Here is a 21233-nt window from a genome sequence, read left to right on the forward strand (position 1 = left end):
ATAGGTGTTCCTTTCACATTCCAATCCCCCTACCCACTGCAGGTTCCCCTTCTTAAATATGTTATCCCAGAGGTGCTACCAATGTCACTGATTGGGTCAGCCTGGGCCAGAAGTGGGTCCAACTTGGAGGCGGGGAAGCTTCTAGCAGCTTCTCACAGAAGCCACCCATGTAGCCCCCTCCCCCACTACCAAAAATCCCAAGCCACACAAACCCATAACAGGGTGGGACCTTCAAACATTGGGATACACATTTAGCAAAAGCCACCTGGTTAGTCAACACCAGAGGATCTGCCAATCGGGGTGGCCCTGCCCAGTCAGAACTTTTACATACTGTAGAAGGGGATAAAGTTCCTGTAGTGCACATAAAAAAATATGTTAAGGAAGACAGTCTGGGTTACTCCTGCCTCAGGCAAAGGTAAACCCATTCGTGGGATTGCTTTTGCTCAAGGACCTGGGTGCACTTGGTGGGTGATGCGAAAAGATGGGGAAGTCTGATGTGTCCCTCAAGGGGATTTGATTTTAGGTGAGAATAGCCAATGAATTAAATTGTATGGTGTCAGTTGCTATATAACCCTGCTACTGTATGTTATCATTACTATAATTGTTATATGCTATATCAATGGTATTACAGTAAGAATCACTTAGATCAAGCAAAAATGAACTGTGATAAAACTGAGCAAAGCGCAGTAGTGATGGAACTAGAACTGACTCCAGCATGCAACAATCCAACGGTGCACACCATCCTCTTGCTGCGTCCAATGTCACCTGCTTGTCATACTACACTGAAGCCCGATCCTGTTCTGCCAACTTAGTGGACTTCACACCATCCCTCCTGCCCAGAAAGACTGGTATGACAGATGAAGCCCAATGTTGGGGACTAAATGAACTCAATGAACATTTTAGAGAGATGGCCCAGAGACTAAGGGAATGATATATATCTGTGTGTGTATACATATATATATCTCAAAGGACAGAAAACGTGATGGTGATGGATTAGGATGTACTGGAAATTATGGGACCTGAGCATGTCGTCAATGGTATAGAGTAAGGGGTGGATACTGTCCTGGTTTCGGCTGGGATAGAGTTAATTTTCTTCCTAGTAGCTCGTATAGCATTATGTCTTGGATTCAGTATGCGAAGAATGTTGATCACACACTGATGTTTTCAGTTGTTGCTAAGTAATGTTTAGTCTAAAGTCAAGGATTTTTCACAGCTTCTCATGTCCAGCCAGCAAGAAGGCTGGAGGGGCACAAGAAGTTGGGAGGGGACACAGCCAGGGCAGCTGACCCAAAGTGGCCAAAGGGATATTCGATTCCATATGACATCATGCCCAGTATATAAACTGGGGGGAGTTGGCCTGGGAGGGATCACTTCTTGGGAACTAACTGGGCATCCGTTGACAAGTGGCGAGGAATTGCATTGTGCATCACTTGTTTTGTGTATTCCAATCCTTTTATTATTACTGTCATTTTATTTGTGTTTTCATTATCATTATTAGTTTCTTCCTTTCTGTTCTACTAAACTGTTCTCATCTCAACCCACGAGTTTTATCTTTTTCCTTCCAATCGTCTCCTCCATCCCACTGGGTGGGTAGGGGAAGTAAGTGAGCAGCTGTGTGGTGCTTAGTTGCTGGCTGGGGTTAAACACGACACAAGTTAATTCTGGAATTTTTCTTCTATCCTATACTTCTGTTACTTTGGAGAGATTAATACTGTATTAAAGTAAAAAGATGTTGAACCCATTAGTTTGATCCAGCTGAAGGATAAAGAGCTAAGTTTTGGTGCAGTTAAAGCAGAAAAATATTTTTCTGCAAGAACTCAGAAACTATTATCAGCAAACAATTTTTTACTCTCCCATTGCTGCAGTCATTGCAAAATGAATGGAAGATAATTCTTGCTAATGAGAATATGAAATTTTAACCACAGCAATGAAATTCTCATAATAATATGCAAAATCTTAAAAGAAACAGTTTGATTTTCAAAGTCAGACAGATTTTAGATGTGGAAGATGTATACAGAGGTGAGGCTGATCTATTAACTAAGCAGATAAACGTGGAAATTACTGATGCATGAAATCTCTGTGCCTTCTCTTCTCACATTTGCACATGCAGGATCATTTAAAAAAAACTAAGCATGTTTTAAATTGATCAAAGTATCAACCTTGCTGCTCATGTAAATACATTTTTAACAGGTAACTTTAGTACAACACCTAAACATACCTTATTTTTGGACTGCTGTGCTTGAAGAACTGCAAGAATTTAGGTATCATGATATTGAGTGGTCGGTCTAATACATCACTATCTAAAATTTCAGCAGAATCTTCACATATCTTCTGAAGAGCACCAAATGCACCCTGTTTAAAAAAAATAAAAGAAAAGAAATTTTTTAAAAAATCTGTTCTTTTACATTTTGAAGAAAGTAACATTTTAGGTTTTGTACAAAACAGGTAATTTTAACACAACACCACAGTAAATGTAGCTAATTAACAAAGTAAATGTAGCTAACTAAATATGGAGTTAAATTAAAACATCCTTAAAGTCTTTTTATTGAAGCTCTTCATACTGTCATCTAAGCTCTCAAGGTGGATGAGTCTATAATAGAGAAGTGGTAATTTCAATTTTAGCATTCAATGCTCATTTATTCAATCATATTTTTACAAATGCTTGTGATGGGTTGACCCTGGCTGAACACCAGGTGCCCACCAAAGCTGTTCTATCACTCCCCCATCCTCAGCTGGACAGGGGAGAGAAAATATAACAAAAGGCTTGCGGGTCGAGATAAGGACAGGAGAGATCATTCACTATTACCATCACGGGTGAAACAGACTCAATTTCGGAAAATTAGCTCAATTTATTACAAATCAACCAGAGCAAGGTAATGAGAAATAAAACGAAATCTCAGAACACCTTCCCACCACCCCTCCCTTCTTCCTGGGCACAACTTCACTCCCGGATTTCACCACCAAGCCCCCCCAGCGGCACAGGGGGACAGGGATGGGGTTTACGGTCATCACACGTTATTTTCTGCCGCTTCACCTCCTCAGGGCGAGGGCTGATCACACTCTTCCCCTGCTCCAGCATGGGGTCCCACCCACAGGAGACAGTCCTCCATGAATTTCACCAACATGGGTCCTTCCCACAGGCTGCAGTTCTTCACAAACTGCTCCAGCATGGGTCCTTTCCACGGCATGCAGTCCTTCAGGAGCACACTGCTCCAGTGTGGGTCCCCCACAGGGTCACAAGTCCTGCCAGAAAACCTGCTCCGTGGGCTCGTCTCTCCACAGATACACAGGTCCTGCCAGGAACCTGCTCCAGCGCGGGGTTCCCACGGGGTCACAGCCTCCTTTGGGAACCCACCTGCTCCGGCGTGGGGTCCTCCACGGGCTACAGGTGGATATCTGCTCCACCGTGGACCTCCCTGGACTGCAGGGGGACAGCCTGCCTCACCAGGGTCTTCACCACGGGCTGCAGGGGAATCTCTGCTCCGGCGCCTGGAGCATCTCCTCCCCCTCCTTCTTCACTGACCTTGGTGTCCGCAGGCTTGTTTCTCTTACATGTTCTCACTCCTCACTCCGGCAGCTGTTTCTCCCCATCTCAACTTTTTTTTTTTCCTTCTTAAAAATGTTATCACAGAGGCGTTACCACTATCACTGATTGGCTCGGCCTTGGCCGGCGGCGGGTCCATCTTAGAGCCGGCTGGTATGGGCTCGCTCTCTCTCGAACACAGGGGAAGCTTCCAGCAGCTTCTTACAGAAGCCACCCCTGTAACCCCCCCAGCTACCAAAACCTGGCCAGACAAAACCAATACAATGCTTAAAAGCAAGATCTTATTTGAAAAATAAATGACAAGTTGCAGAAGCATCCATTTTAATTTCATATATGATTTTATTTCCTTTAATGATTTGTTATAGGGCAAAACAGAACTCTAGACATGATGGTCAATTTGAGTTTCATTTTCAAGTTTTGTTTTTTTCTTTTTCTTAAGGAAGTAGCACTAAAACACTACATAACAGCATGACATCTTGGACCACTGTCATTTCTCTAAAGATTATTTCATACAAAATGCTTCACGCACTTATGGAGTCAGCATCAAGTAATTAAAATTGTGTGATCACATATTTTTAAAAAAACAGACAAGACTTTTTTTCTCCTCATAGCAGTTTCTCTCCTCAAAACAGTTGAATTGGTATTTATTTTCCTTCATAAACACTGAACAAAAAAAGTTCATTTCACACTAGTCTGATATAGCAGTGACAGATCACATTTCCAGATTAAGTTATAAGAAGAATGAACAACACTACTTTTAAGTAAGACAAAATTCAGGGTCAACTTGCCTAAAAGATTGGGCATCACAAAGCGATAACTTTAGGACACTTCTTAGCTGAGATGCTATGACTACCCATCTACAGTCTTATTCTGCTTTTATGCAAAGAAAACAAATTCATTTGAATGAACACTAAAAACATGGAATGCAGGTAGAATAAAAAGTATCAAATTTGAGCCACTATTCTCTGAAGAGATTACATATGTGCGTATACACATGCATACACACAAAATACTATACATATATATAGTATCTATGAAGAGAGAGAAAAAAATAATCAAATTTAGATGATAATCCATTTCAAAATAAGTCTCCTTACCTCACAGGTATTGTAATCTTCAGAATCCAACAGGCTGCAAAGTTTTGGTAAGAGTTCAGGCCAATTCTGTAATTCCCCTTTTGAAGCAATGGTTGTTATCAGAATGCCTAAGTGAATCAGAGGAATAAAGGAAATGAGATCTCATATATATTCACAGGTTTCATACCAGTTTTTCTCATTTTACTCCTCTCAAAGATCTAAGGAGTTGAGAAATTTCTTGTTTTATTAGGAGCTGGCAAGCATAAAAAGAGGAAGTACATTTAATTACAAATGGTATTTGAAGGGCTTTGAAATGCAAAGGCAGGTTGTTCCTTCCTGCTACCATGAAGGGCTCAGATGTGAGAAGTCAAGCACAAAGTAATACCAGTTAAGGAAATAATCATGCCCAAACACTGCAGGGCAGGTTCTACTCTAAGTTTACTAAAAACTGTACAAATCTTGACCCCCAGTAAACATAAAGTATCCACCTCAAGTCACCTCGTCTTTATTATGACACAAAGGCATGAACATGGAAAGCTGTCATTCAATAAACTTATAACCCAATGGTAAATTATGTGTTCACAACTTTACTATGTTTACACAAAACATTAAGGACACATTCTAAAACCAAGATACCTACTAAGAGTTTACACACTATGGCAGGTCATCCAGTGATCAGCTGTAGGGGTTGGCTGATTCAGATCCAGCAAATAGATAGGACGGCCCTAAGAATCACTAATTCCATTTCCAGCACATACAAAAATCCCAGGAAAAAACAATTAGGTAACAGGAATGGGAAAGGCTGCTTACAAACTAGGACTGACTATGAGTCCATTTTGCCTCAACCAGTAATCTCCCAAGTGACAAGTGATGAAAAAAAGCTTTCCTAAGCTTTTTCATTGAGCTACTCACCATATATCCTTTTTCTTTGGAATAAAATGTTAAAATTCTTATTAAATATACAAGAATACAGGACAACATTACAAAGCAAAGGACATTCTGGGCAAGACACAAAGATATTTTGCATTGTGTTTCCTTTGATACAATAAGGCCGGAGAACCCAAGAAGACAAAGGGCAAAAACAAAGACAGAGGTAAAACACAATTTTACAGCTCCAGAAGTAGTTTGTATCCAGTTGTCTTCATAATTGCAACTGAATAGAAAAGATTCCCAAAAGCCTATAGAGATCTATGGAGTCATAAAGACTATTTTCTCCTGAATATTATAGTCCTGCAAAGAATATCAGACGCATTAATAGAAAATACATATTTTACTGTTGCTGGATCTTAATGATCTGCTTTTTTAAAAAAAACAATTAAACTGAACTTCATAAACAGAACAAAATAAATTAATGTTCTTGCCTCCTAGACAATGTAATTAAATTGCAAAATTGTCTCCCTGACTTAGATCTGGAACAGGTTTGTAGAAATAACACAAGTTGAGAAACAAACTTAAGAATCTATGATTCTATGATTCCATAAGCTGTCACTGATTGGCTTGGCCAGCGGTGGGTCCGTCTTGGAACCGGCTGGCGTTGGCTCTGTCGGACATAGAGGAAGCTTCTAGCAGCTTCTCACAGAAGCCACCCCTGTAGCCCCCCCAGCTACCAAAACCTTGCCATGCAACCCAATACATTCCACCCCTTGCCTCTGTGCATCACGTATTCAAGAATTATCATTAAAATCCACGTTCATCACACAATCTTCACAGTTTTCACAAACTTCACTCACATCAACAAAAAAGAATTCTGCACACCAAAATCAAAATAACATCATCACAACACCGACAAAAAGTGGACAATTTACGCACGATCCACACCTCGTCCCTTCACCACAATTACAACAACATAAATTCCCCACAGTCATTCAGCTCTTCACTCTCTAGCTGTGTTCAGTCCATGTTTTGCCTGATACCTCTCCCAATTACTATGCCTCGAGCCCCACGTTGGGCACCAGAAAGGACTGTCGTGGTTTAACCCCAGCCAGCAACTAAGCACCACACAGCCACTCTATCACTCCACCTCCTCAGCTGGACAGGGGAAAGAAAATATAACAAAAGGCTCATTGATCGAGATAAGGACAGGGAGAGATCACTCAACCAATTACCATCACAGGAAAAACAGACTCGACTTGGGGAAAATTAACTTAATTTATTGCCAATCAAACCAGAGTAGGGTAGTGAGAAATAAAACCGAATCTTAAAACACCTTCCCCCCACCCCTCCCTTCTTCCTGGGCACAGCTTCACTCCCGGATTCTCTACCTATCCCCCCAAGCGGCACAGGGGGACGGGGAATGGGGGTTACAGTCAGTTCATCACACATTGTATCTGCTGCTCCTTCCTCTTCAGGGGCAGGACTCCTCACACTCTTCCGCTGCTCCAGCGTGGGGTCCCTCCCACAGGAGACAGTCCTCCATGAACTTATCCAATGTGGGTCCTTCCCACGGGCTGCACTTCTTCACAATCCACTCCAGCATGGGTCCCTTCCACAGGGTGCAGTCCTTCAGGAGCACACTGCTCCAGCACAGGGTTCCCATGGGGTCACAGCCTCCTTCAGGCACATCCATCTGCTCCAGCGTGGGGTCCTCCATGGGCTGCAGGTGGATATCTGCTCCACCGTGTACCTCCATGGGCTGCAGGGGGACAGCCTGCCTCACCAGGGTCTTCACCACGGGCTGCAGGGGAATCTCTTTTCCAGCACCTGGAGCACCTCCTCCCCCTCCTTCTTCACTGACCTTGGTGTCTGCAGGTTTGTTTCTTTCACATGTTCTTACTCTTCTCTCTCCAGCTGCAGTTTCTGTCCCGCAGCAACTTTTTTTCCCTTCTTAAATATGTTATCACAGAAGTGGTACCACTGTATCTGATGGGCTTGGCCTTAGCCAGTGGTGGGTCAGTCTTGGAGCCAGCTGGCATTGGCTCTGTTGGACATAGGGGAAGCATCTAGCAGCTTCTCACAGAAGCCACCCTGTAACCCCCCTGCTATCAAAACTTTGCCACACAAACCCCATACAAAGCATTCTTCAAAAAGGCTTATCCTAGACAGCAACAGGATAACCTAGGAGGAAACACTTCCAGATGTGTAGGCAGAAGCGACTTGAGGCTATTGTCCCCTTGCAACAGACACATATGCAGTTCAGACCATACATGTCATTATGAGCTTTCTGTAAAGGTCTGCAGATAAGCCACTTAATGTCATGCTAGGTGTTTTGGGTTTTTTTGGTTTTGGTTTTAAATGATGAAGAGACACTTTGTTGGGGACAGACAGAAATAAATAAATAGATAAATATCAGACTATCAAGAACTTAAAGATGCAGTAGGTATAGCATTTGAAGCTTTGCAAAAGGTTTTAAGAACAATGAGGAAACAGCCATATAAAATAAAGTTTTAGGCACTTATATTCATTTTAAAAGAAATCTACATGGACTTCTAATGAGTTTCATCTCCTTTCAAATGTGAAAGCCTGCTGCTTTAGTTGGCCAGTAGGGAACAGAAGACATCAGAGATTTACCTTTGTGGCTTTCTCTTAAACACAGACACAAAAACAAGGACATTAGAAGAATAATCACAGTAAAGAAATAATCAATTTAGTAGTTAGCAGTTTTTTGGCAGGTTTGGGCTAGATTTGACAGTTCATAAAATCATAGAATGGTTTGGGTTGGAAGGGACCTTAAAGATCATCTAGTTCCAACACCCCTGCCATGGGCAGGGACACCTTCCACTAGACCAGGTTGCTCAAAACCCCATCCAACCTGGCCTTGAACACTTCCAGGGAGGGGGCAGCCACAACCTCTCTGGGCAACCTGTCCCAGTCCTCACCACCCTCACAGTAAAGATTTTTTTCCTAATATCTAATCTAAATCTACCCTCTTTCAGTTTAAAGCCATTACCCCTTGCCCTATCACTGCATGCCCTTGTAAAAAGTCCCTCTCCAGCTTTCCTGTAGGCCCCCTTTAGGTACTGGAAGGCTGCTATAAGGTATCCCCAGAGCCTTCTCTTCTCCAAGCTGAACACCCCCAACTCTCTCAGCCTATCCTCAGAGGAGAGGTGCTCCAGCCCTCTCATCATCTTCATGGCCCTCCTCTGAACCTGCTCCAACAGGTCCATGGCCTTCTTATGTTGGGGGCCCCAGAGCTGAACACAGTACTCCAGGTGGGGTCTCACAAGAGCAGAGTAGAGGGGGAGAATCACCTCCCTCGACCTGCTGGTCATGCTTCTTTTGATGCGGCCCAGGATACTGTTGGCTTTCTGGACTGCTAACACACATTGCTGGGTCATGTGGAGCTTCTCGTCAACCAACACCCCCAAGTCCTTCTCCTCCGAGCTGCTCTCAATCCTCTTGTTACCCAGCCTGTATTTGTGCTTGGGATTGCCCCAACCCATGTGCAGGACCTTGCACTTGGCCTTCTGAACTTCATGAGGTTTGCATGGGCCCACCTCTTGAGCCTGTCAAGGTCCCTCTGGATGGGAGGCCTTTCCTTCTGACCAACATGCTAAGCTGCAAGGTTAGAAATTGCAAACTGAAAGGTGGCCTTTGATTTGTAATGAACTTAATTACAAATCATTATTACAGAATCTGTTGATATTTCACTTGACAAATGTGAAATCTAACATGTACAGCAGTTAAGCTAATTAAGCAGTAAACACATGAGAGAACAGACTCCAGAGGGATGACAGAAATTGTTAAAAACAGAACTGTAATTGTCATAGCAGCATCTTTTATGTCACTATTCCAATTACATGCAAACCCAGTTTATAGCATCAACTCTACAATAAAAAATTTGAGCATAAAGAAAAAGCATCTATGTTTCAGTACTGTCATGCCAATAACAGGACAGGGGAAAGTTTGGGGGGTTTTGGGGGGGTGGTTTGCCTCTGTAGCTCCTAAAGTTAATTTCTGAACTCTTCGATTCTAAAAAGTTGAACTTCATGACAAAATTTGCCCCTCATAGGGCAATCATTAACTTTCACTTTCCTTCTGCAATGAAGCTCTCCAGTCCCGCCACTACTCTTAAACACTCAAACTATTTCCCCCTCTTGCTTTTAAGCAGGGAGCTACACTAAGGTCCTGCCTAGAGTAGAATCTCCAGAAAGTTTTAAGAACAGTCATAGACACCTCCTAAATAGATGTATTTATTTCTTGGTAAGTTTGTAGGTCCTCAACACATGCAGCTGTCTTTTTTGAACTTGAGTCCATATTTCAATGTTGGCACAAGGGTTTTTAAAACCTGTACCACACAGCACAGAGAAGTTCCACACTGTTACTCATTTGGGGGTTAAAACAGGGAAAAGCTAAGGATATAACAATGTGTAGTTACCATTCAGTCTGGAATCACAGTTCTAAAATAGACTACTGCCATCTTCATTGTCTTTAGTGAGGCGAGTTCTGAGAATGGGATTAATCAGCTTGCCTCCACCTTGGTCAAAAGGTATCAGCTTTTGTCTGGTTAGCGCCAGATGCCAGAGACCACAAAGGCTGCATTACTTCTTCCCTGATGCTATTTTGATGTACTTGCTCATCTTCCTCTCAGAATTCCAGAGATCTTATTTGCGGTTGGCTCATTAAATTGATAGTGCTTGAACAGCAAAAACATGTACGCATCTCAAAGAGCAGCTATGACTAGCACATGCCAACTCATATGCTAACAAGGCAGCCTAGGCAAGTAGCAATACATTTACACCTAGCTAGTATCAAGAGACCAGTGAATACTGGACCAACCTCACTATTAAGACAGAAGCCTACAAGGATCCAACATTTAATTACTTCACACAGGAGGGTGCAAAACACATGCTAAATAGCAACTCTTATTATGTAAGCATACAGTTTATCAGTTGGTACGCATCTTCAGAGTTCATATATAATAATTGAATAATCCCTGCAAGGACCACTTAAAGCTCAACAATAATTGAGCTACTAATCCACAAATGTTTCCTACTAGGATAAATGAAAGAACAAACTGCTCAAAACCAAACAAACAACAGCCCGCCCCCTCCCCCAGCCACCGCCACCACCACCAAACTACCCTAAGACAGCAATCCAAACAGAGCTGTAATATATTCTTATATTCTTTAGTTGGCTCCATTGTACTCCACTGGCAACTCCTATGAACAAACAAACAAGCACAACTCTTCTACAACCTGAAATCACAAAAGTACCTGCCACTCAAAGACTTGTTTCTATTGTCATTAAGGAAATGGGGCATTAATGAAATTCACAGTAAAGCAGCTTCACAAGGGATGAGACAGCAGGAAAAAAAAGAGAGTCGGACATTTTTCTCTAGTCCAAAGTCCTTAACCCAGATGTCTGGAGAAGGAATCCTATAGAAAAAGCAAAGGATTCTAAAGGAGCAATAACTGGTAGATTATTTTATAACAGAAATCAGCTGATACAAGCTGAATTCCTTTCTGAACTTGCACCCGCCCCTGTTTTTTTCTACTGTACTTAAATATACATTTATTTTATTTTTTTCTAGTTTTTGGAGCGGACGAGGAAAATTACTACAATTGTAGTAACTGGGGGTAATCATATTATCAAAGAGCAGACAGAAAAGCAACATTACCTAGAAATAAGTAAAAATAACACAAATATACATGTTATGGAAGAGGTGTACTAAAGCACAGTATTTAGGAAATCAGAAATCCATGCAACAAAAATCACTTCTAGCTGATGTTCTGGTCACCACACTTTCTCTACTGTTTTCTGACAGAAGGTATTTAAAAAACATAAACTCATTATGTTAACGTGTGTCACGCATGGTATAATGATTCCCTGAAGGGGTGTGCATATGGGTGGGGGCAGAGAGGAAATCAGCTAACACAAGTATTTCATTGATGCAAGTGGAGTGCTGAAATAGTTCTGAAGTCAGACCTTTACCTTGTTCCTGGGTTTAGGTATAACAATTGGCAGCAAGCTGAATTTTAGTAGATTCAAGCAAACTTATGTTCAGTCACATTTCAAGAGATAGGAACTGAATTGCTAAATCAGTTTTAAGAGAATAGGAAGCAAAAATAAGTGTGAATTTCATATATTCATGCTGAAGATTAATATCAGCATCAAAACATGGTGTAGTTGCGACAATTAAAAGAAGCAAACAGTTTTAGGAGTTTAATAACTCTCACTAGTGCAGCTCTCGCTTATATCAGTAACATTTTTAGTGTGCAGAAGACAGTAATAAGAGTAAACTTACCTACAGTAGCTCTAATTAAGGGGGAGGAATCACCAATGTTGTTCAGACATTCACTTTTAATGAAGTCAGTTACCCCATTTGGAAAGTTGTGAAAATGTGCTTTTACATTATTCTTCAAGATGAGACCACTCAAGGAACGTGTCGGTTCATCTGCAACAGAAAATAATTACATTCAAACTTCAATCAGCTCATGGGATAAAGCAGATTTCCAGAACAATGCAACAAGATCAAAGCTTATAGCGAGAGATATTAATCTTTATTTCCTTATCTCTCCTTCCAAATACACCCATCAATTCACATAGCAAAATTTTTTAGTTTCAGAGTTCACTACTTCTATTTATTCAAAATTAGAATATCAGTACTGCAAATTCTACATTTTAAGAAAGTTTTGTATAGATATAAGGAAGGAAAAGATCTGAACTCATGGGATATAGGAAACTCATGAAGAGATTAATCAACCAAAGACATTCGTACATTCTGATTATATGGACAGGCTTGCTGTAGCACTATTACTGTATTAAATAAATGACAACCCAGCTTTCACCATAGTAAGACCTAGAAATGAGGTAGGAACTATGCAGTAAGTCCAACACCCCCTACTCCCACAAAAATAGTGTTCAATTTTTCTACAAAATAAATTATTGCACTCCCTTCAGATACCAGCTGTTCTATTAATCTATTAAATAAATAATTAGAGGGAGAAGAAAAAAGGCTTTAAACAATGTTAACAGGTAAGTGTTATATAGTGTGAACCATAAGAAAAAAGCCACCATAATTGAGTAGTAAGTTTAGGAAATAGTTTCAATTCTCTTCACTGAGCTCTTTTTGCCTGCAAATTCCTCTAAATTACTGGGACAAGGGGAGGAGTGGAAAAGGAACAGCCTAATTTTTTCAATTATACTGGAGCAGACTCATGTTTAGTTCTCCAACCAAGGGCATGAGTAACTTGATATTACTTCTGATACAAGCTGAAAGCAAGATCTGGATCTTCTACATAGAAAGAATTAGTTTACAGTATAAGAAAATTTAAATTTACAGTTTACAGCAATCCTAATCAGCACATGAAGCTAATTTTAATTAGCATTTTAGCCACTTGTTTGAATTTCTTTTGTATGAAGCTGATGTTTAACCTCAGCAGGCAGCTAAAGACCACACAGCCGCTTGCTCACCCCCCTCGCAGGGGGATGGAGGAAGAGAATCAGAAGGGTAAAAAGTGAGAAAACTCATGGGCTGAGATAAAGACTGTTTAATAGGGAAAGCAAAAGCTGCACACACAAGCAAAGCAAAACAAGGAATTCATTCACTACTTCCCATCAGCAGGCAGGTGTTCAGCCACCTCCAGGAAAGCAGGGCTCCATCATGTGTAACAGTTAACTTGGGAAGACAAACACCAGCACTCCAAATGCCCCCCCTTCTTTCTTCTTCCCCCAGCTTTATATTCTGAGCATGACATCATATGGTCTGGAATATCCCTTTGGTCAGTTCAGCTCAGCTGTCTCCCCTCCCAACTTCTTGTGCAACCCCAGCCTACTTGCTGGTGGGGTGGGGTGAGAAGCAGAAAAGGCCTTGATTCTGTGTAAGCACTGCTCAGCAGTAATGAAAACACCCCTGTGTTATCAACACTGTTTCCAGCACAAATCCAAAACATAGCCCCATACTAGCTACTATGAAGGAAACTAACTCTATCCCAGCCAAAACCAGAACAGAAGCCCTGATTTTGGCAAGAAGTAAGGATGTTCAAAGTTCCTTTGCACCAACAATTACAGCTTACACACAGATCTATTCTAGGCCTTCAAAACTATTAACATCCCAACAGAAATATAATTCAAAATAAGAAATATAACTTTTAAATATAAAGTATTTTAAAACTAAAAGTTATTGCATCACAACACCAGGACTCTAGGCACACCCATGATGACTGACTGAGGGCCATTAAAAATACTTTCTATCGTGACCTGTGCTAGTTAGAACAGAAATGGCACTTTTCATAAGAAGGGGTTTTGTTAAAATTCATTTTAATCAACTGATTTTATTTGAGCTCCAAAACCAAAATGCCATCATATGAACATAAAAACAAAATTTAAAAGTATATTTCAGTCTTCATAAAGAAACATTATTTTTCATGCTCTGTAACTATAAATATATTGATTTGCAAACATAGCTTTTACATAGAATTCAGTAACTTTATAAACCAGGAATCCACCCTATGCATATATTTTTGAAACAATTCTATAACTTCACCTACACTACAGGTTTTAAATACACACCAAGTTCTAAACAATGTAAAAATAAAAGTCATTCCAATTGCACAGCACTGCATGTCAAAGGCCAACACCTTTTCTAGAAGAATGGATTTATTATTTTAAATAAAAATATTAAAGACTAGATGAGTGGACAAACCTCTCTCAACTACAGAACTTAGGTATGAGATGTGACAACTATTATTATTATTATTACTTGGCAAGTCAAATCAAGTAATTTTGTCATTTTATTTAAAGTTTTGAAGATGTCAGTAACAAAGACCAGGTGGAGAATGACCTAAAGAAAGACGTTCTCACTTGAACTCTTGATCAGTGTCAGATTTGCCTGAAATACTCTCTGAATTCTACAGTAAAATCTCTGCATCTACTATCACAACAATTTAATATGCCCAATTATGATTTCTTTACATAACATCTTCATGAAATCCAGAACTCCATAAGCAATTATTAAGATGTAATGTCGTGTCTGGCCAGGAAGGAAGCCAAAGGAGTTGTCCTTTAATTTCCGCATTATTTAAAGCCTCCGCAAACCACAATTAATACCTTATATTTAGCAGCCACAGTTAGGCACAGAATCATAGAATTGTTTAGGTTGGAAAAGACCCTTAAGATCATTGAGTCCAACCATTAACCTAACACTGCCAAGCCTAAACCATGTCCCAAAGCGCCACGTCTACACGTCTTTTTACATACCTCCAGGGATGGTGACTCAACCACTTGCCTGGGCAGCCTGTTCCAGTGCTTGATAACCTTTTTGGTGAAAGAATTTTTCCTAATATCCGATCTAAACCTCCCCTGGCGCAATTTGAGGTTGTTTACTCTCATCCTATTGCTTGTTACTTGGGAGAAGAGACAGATCCCCACCTCACTACAACCTCCTTTCAGGTAGTTGTAGAGAGCGATAAGGTCTCCCCTCAGCCTCCTTTTCTCCAGACTAAACAAACCCAGTTCCCTCAGCTGCTCCTCATAAGACTTGTGCTCCAGGCCCCTCACCAACTTGGTTGCCCTTCTCTGGACACGCTCCAGCAACTCAATGTCTTTCCTGTAGTGAGGGACTCAAAACCGAACACAGTACTCAAGGTGCGGCCTCACCAGTGCTGAGTACAGGGGAACAATCACTTCACTGCTCCTGCTGGCACCACTATTTCTGATACAGGCCAGGATGCTATTGGGCTTCTTGGCCACCCGGGCACACTGCTGGCTCATATTCAGCCAGCTGTTGACCAACACCCCCAGGTCCTTTTCTGCCAGGCAGCTTTCCAGCCACTCTTCCCCAAGCCTGTAACAGCTCCATGGGGTTTTTGTAACCTAAGTGCAGGACCTGGCACTTGGCCTTGTTGAACCTCACGCAACTGGCCTCAGCCCATCCATCCAGATCCCTCTGTAGAGCCTTTCTACCCTCAAGCAGATCAACACTCCCACCCAACTTGGTGTCATCTGGAAACTTACCGAGGGTGAACTTGATCCCCTCATCCAGATCACTAATAAAGATATTAAAGAGAACTGGCCCCAATACTGAGCCCTGGGGAACACCACTTGTGACTGGCCACCGACTGGATATAACTCCATTCACCACAACTCTCTGGGCTTGTCCATCCATCCAGTTTTTTAGCCAGTGAGGAGTATGCCCATCCAAGCCATGGACAACCAGTTTCTCCAGGAGAATGCTGTGGGAAACGGTGTCAGAGGCCTTACTAAAGTCTAGGTAAACAGCATCCACAGCCTTTCCCTCATCCACTAAGTGGGTCACCTTGTCATAGAAGGAGATCAGGTTAGTCAAGCAGGACCTGCCTTTCATGAACCCATGTTGACTGGGCCTGATCACCTGGTTGTCCTATCTGTGCCATGTGATAGCACTCAAGATGATCTGCTCCATAACCTTCCCCAGCACAGAGATCAGGCTGTGTTGTGGATTAACCCCAGCCAGCAACTAAGCACCCCTGTCATGGTTTCAGACCAGATGGTAAGAAAGCACCATGCAGTCGCTCACTCACTCTCCCCACCCCAGCCACGGTGGGATGAGGAGAAAATATAAAGAAAGGCTCGTGGGTCAAGACAAGGACTGGGAGGGATCACTCGCCACTTATGGTCATGGGCAATAGACAGGCTCAACTTGGGGAAGAAACAAAATCAATTTAATTTACTACAAATCAAATCAAAACAAGGATACTGAGAAGTTAAACCAAACCTTAGAACACCTTCCCCCCACCCCTCCCTCCTTCCCAGCTCAACTCCACTCCCGGTTCTCTCTACCTCCTCCCCCCGGTGACACAGGGGAACAGGGGATGGGGGTTGGGGTCATCGCATCAAACGTTGTCTCTGCTGCTCCTTCCTCCTCAGGGGCAGGACTCCTCACTCGTCCCCTGCTCCACCATGAGGTCCCTCCCATGTTGAGGATTTCTTGGCTGGGCGAGGGCATGTGAGCAATCCAGCCGTTAGGTGGGAACGAAGCATAAGTTTACAAAGTGCTGGAGCAGACAAGGATGCTGTGCCCTTGTACGCTGGGAAAAAGAAAGATAAGAAGAGCCTGACAAGCAACTCCTGGATGCCGAAGAATGAGATAAGTAACTGCTGGACACCTTGTGAAGAAGCTTGCACAGCCAATAGAGGATAAGATAGTGTCGCGTGAACTGGGGTATTGGACCAATTAGAGTATTGTATAAGGCACGTGCACAAGCACATAAGGTATATAACTGTGCTAAAAGTTGTAGTAAATGGACTTCACTTGATCACATTGGTCTGTGCGTGATTTCCCCTGTGGATCCTCCGCAACATTTGGCGCCCGAACAGGGACCCTCAGATCAGCACTTTATCATCTCTGTGGGAATTTCTGATGCAGCTGAACCAACGAGGAAGCAGAGGAGCCGGCTGAGAGTGTTCCTGCTGCCCCGGCAGGATGGCAGAAGCTTCAGCCAAGCTGGGAAGCACGACGTGAGCTTCAGCTGAGCTGGGACGCGCGTAAGTTTGAATCTTGCCCTGATTAGGTGAGCGGTCGGAGAAGGAGATGGGGTTGGACAAAAGGCAGGAAGCAGTCCTAAAGCTCCTTCGTAATTTTCTCTCTGACAGAGGACTGAAATTCGATAATTCTGTGTTAAAGGGGTTACTTTTATGGGCCTGGGAGAAAGAACTTATCCCGAATGTAAATGCGCATTTGAAGAAGCGACCTGGGATAATATAGGCAAGGCCCTGTGGGACGCTGCTAACTGCAAGGGGGGTAAGGTGAAGGAGATGAAAAAATACGCAGCGCTCGGGAAAGTAATTCGAGACATGCTGGAGGCAATGAGGGCGGACCGGGAGGTAGCTGCCGCTGCCCGCGCGGCCGTGACCCCCTCTGCTGCCTCCACGGCTGCCGCGTCAGCCTACCCCGCTGGAGTTGGGGGCACGTTCTCTACACAACTATCTCCACCCCCCCGAGCATCCATTTCTGTTAACGCTGAGACGCCTGCACAGACGCAGCCTTTGCCTATACCCAGCCAGGCCGTTAGTGCCGAAAATATTCCCCCGTCTGTTACTCCACAAGAAACAGGGGAATTAGGGGGGGCCGATTGTCGCCCGACAGATTCGAAGCCGACAGATTCGGGGGTGACTAATGCGGATAAACAGGTTGCAGGGGTGAGGGAACCATCTCCATCGGGTAGTGCGATGGAAGAGCTGAGGGAGGTGGTGAACCAATTACAAAAACTGACAGTACGGTCAGAAGAGCTCCTAAGGGAGGTGGTGCACCAATTAGAAAAAACGGCAGTAGGGTCAGGAGAGCCAGAAGTGAGGGAGAAAGGCTTCTCCCGAAAGGATGAACCGAGAAGGCAAGAGAATGAAGATTCTGGCCGTGTACCAGTCCCGCTCCCTCCCCACCACTTCTCCACACCCCCTCCCTCGGCCCCTCCCGTTCCGCCCCCTCCCTCCTCCCCTCCCTCTCCGCCCCCCCCCCGCCCGTTTGCAGCAGCGCATGTCAGCCGGCCATGGAGCGCCCACGCCAGCCACGACCACGGCCGGCCCCCGGGCAGAACCGTCCGCACCCCCGCCACCGCCCGTTCATCCATCCCGCCTCTCGGGGCCAGAGACGGTGAAACCAATCGTGCCTGCGATAGACGTGGAGCCGCTTGTAATAGCCGCTGCAGAAGAAAGGCAGAGACATTGGAGGGGTGTAATAAAAGATGCCATTATAGAAGGGACTATGCTCCAAGCATTCCCAGTTATTGCATCAAATGGACAGAAAAAATGGGAGGCGTTTGACTGGAAGGTCACTGAGAGATTAAGGAATGCTGTGAGTCAGTACCGAATCAAATCTGCGTTAACTCACCAAATACTGCAATTCATTTTTTCTGCTGATACGCTGATACCTCAAGATATTAAACAGCTAGCACAGTTGGTTTTGACACCCGCCCAAATGTTAGTGTTTTTCCGGCAGTGGGAGACGTTCTGTGATAGGGAACAAAAAACACCACGACAACAAACAGATCCCTTATGGGGAGTAACCATGCAGATGCTGATGGGTACTGGACCCTTCACATCAGGGAACGCTCAGTTACAGTGTGTCACTGAGGTTCATCATCTATCACAGATCTTGGCGTATCAAGCTTTTCTTACCATACCAGACAATATGTGCAGCCATGCTATTACCCAGGTGAAACAGGACTATAACGAACCTTTTGCACAGTTCATTAATAGACTGCATAGGGCAATCTATGACCACCCTGACATGAACGAGAGCATGAATGAAAACATGTTCAAAATACTTTTGAAAATGCTACAGAAAAGACACGCAAAGCATTGTGTAATTTGCCAAAAAATGCAGACATCGTTGATATGATAGAATACATGGATCGATCAGTGGACTCACAGAAAGTAGCCTATGCTGCCACAGTTCTACAAGGAGCTACAAAGAAACACAAGGCCAGTGTCCTGGTTTCAGCTGGGATAGAGCTAACTGTCTTCCTAGGAGCTGGTACAGTGCTATGTTTTGAGTTCAGCATGCGAAGAATGTTGATAACACTGATGTTTTCAGTTGTTGCTCAGTAGTGTTTAAACTATAGTCAAGGATTTTTCAGCTTCCCATGCCCAGCCAGGGCACAAGAAGTTGGCACAGGACACAACCAAGGCACCTGACCCAAACTGGCCAATGGTGTATTCCATACCATGTGATGTCCCATCTAGTTTAGGAACTGGGAAGTGAGGGGGGGGGGGGGGGGGGCAGGGAATCGCTGCTCGGGGACTGGCGGGGTGTCGGACGGTGGGTGGTGAGCTATTGCCCTGTGCATCATTTGTACATTCCAATCCTTTTATTACTACTGTTGTCATTTTATTAGTATTATCATTATTAGTTTCCTCTCTTCTGTTCTATTAAACCGTTCTTATCTCAACCCAGGAGTTTTACTTTTTTTCCCCGATTTCCTCCCCCATCCCACTGGATGGGGGAAGTGAGTGAGCGGCTGCATGGTACTTAGTTCCTGGCTGGGGTTAAACCACGACAGTCCATTTTGGCGCCCAACGTGGGGCACGAAGGGTTGAGATAACGACAAACCTGACCAGAGCTTGTTAAAACAAATTTGTTCCAAGCGTTCATTATGTTGATTTAATGTGCTCTTAAAATTGTTGCTCTGGCTTTTAAAGCTCTATTATGTATCACCTCGCTTGCTGTATATAGTTCCTCTTCTACTGCTTATCATCCGTGGGAGGTGGATTTTTGCTTTGATGTATGGTGTAACACTGGTTTATGGTATGATAAAGTCATCGGCTGTGGGATTAATCCGGTATTTGCACTTAGCATTGTCACCTTTATACGGCAGGAGCCACCTGTGGGAAACTATTAATAATTATACCATTTACCTTTCCTCCATGGAAAACCAGTCTATGGGTGGGGTACCTTTCTTCCCCTCTCCTTTCTCCTTCAGTCCAGTTACAATGGTGTTTGAGAATTTTGGAAAATTTGAATACTCCTGGGGTGTTAGGACTAGCACGGTCCTAGCCCTACTGCTAGGAATTAGCATGCTCCTGAATGTGGTTCAGCTCTCGTTTAAGGTTAAACAGCTATTTAAGAAGATCACCCAGAGATGTGCCCCAAGGCTGGATAATTATGAGTGGCAGGGTATGTGGGGTAATATGGGCAAGTACCTAGAACAGTGGCCACCTCCAATGTTTTGGAAATTCACCCCTGAACAAGTGCAGGATCCAGAAGAACTAGTAAAATATTTGGAAAAGGTATGCTGTCACCCCGACAGCTCCAGAGAGATACAAATCACTGCAACGTGCTGGGGTCTTGCCCATGCCTATCGAGCCCTGTTCGACACTACTCAGTACCCTCAAGGGAAAGAGAAAGTCTCTAGACCTAACAACGAAACGATGACCACCGCGGCCACCCAAACCTCGACAATGGGCGCTGCGGCCCCTCCAGGCCTAGCAAGGAGCGCTGCTGCTACCCAAACCTCGGCAACAGACACTGCGGTTATCCAAAACCTGGTGAGTGATACTGCAACTGAACCAGAGGACCAACCTGGACCAGTATCGGTTGCCCCTGTACAGAAAAGGAAATATGCAAAAAACTCAGTTTCCTTAGCGAAGGATGAAGGTGAACCAGGGTCATCACGGGAACTGGAGGAAGAGGCAGAACCAGAGGTAATAACCCGGTCCCTATCCTTGAGTGAGCTGCGGGATTTGCGAAAAGATTTTGGCCGCCGTATAGGTGAGCATATTATCACCTGGCTCCTCCGATGCTGGGACAATGGGGCTAATAGCTTGGAATTAGAAGGTAGGGAAGCCAAGCAGCTGGGATCGCTTGCCAGGGAAGGTGGCATTGACAAGGCACTTGGAAGAGGGACACAAGCCATCAGCCTGTAGAGAAGACTCCTGTGAAGTGTGAAGGAAAGGTACCCCTTTAAGGAAGATGTTATATGTCAATCAAGCAAGTGGACCACCATGGAAAAAGGGATTCAATATCTGAGGGAATTAGCTGTGCTAGAGACGATTCATCATGACCAGGACAACCAACAATTACCCAAACACCCAGACGAAGTCCAATGCACACGACCCATGTAGCAAAAGGTTGTACGGAGCGCACCATCATCCTATGCCAACACACTGGTGATAATAACCTGGAAAGACGAAGAGGCACTGACAGTGGATGAAGTGGCTCGCCAACTCCGTCAATATGAAGAAAATCTCTCCTCCTCCCT

General features: G+C 43.6%; 2 protein-coding genes across 10 annotated transcripts in view; one reads left to right on the forward strand and one right to left on the reverse strand.

The window, feature by feature from the left end:
* The window catches only part of LOC126035441 (transportin-1-like), a 135232-nt gene that overhangs the window by 68518 nt on the left and 45481 nt on the right, over positions 1-21233 (reverse strand). For all 9 annotated transcript variants that reach the window (XR_007504934.1, XM_049794005.1, XM_049794001.1 and 6 more), the window contains 3 exons: positions 11804-11953; positions 4642-4748; positions 2219-2352 (listed from right to left, as the gene is read on the reverse strand). Coding sequence is in view for 8 of the 9 variants with exons in the window: in XM_049794005.1 (XP_049649962.1) it covers positions 2219-2352; positions 4642-4748; positions 11804-11953 (391 nt within the window). In the remaining variant the exon portion in view is untranslated. The remainder of the gene's footprint in view (positions 1-2218; positions 2353-4641; positions 4749-11803; positions 11954-21233) is intronic.
* Positions 1-21233, forward strand: part of LOC126035477 (uncharacterized) — a 96438-nt gene that overhangs the window by 4686 nt on the left and 70519 nt on the right. The window lies entirely within an intron of this gene.

This window comes from Accipiter gentilis, chromosome W (genome assembly GCF_929443795.1).
Source record: "Accipiter gentilis chromosome W, bAccGen1.1, whole genome shotgun sequence".
In the NCBI taxonomy this organism is placed as follows: domain Eukaryota; kingdom Metazoa; phylum Chordata; class Aves; order Accipitriformes; family Accipitridae; genus Astur; species Astur gentilis.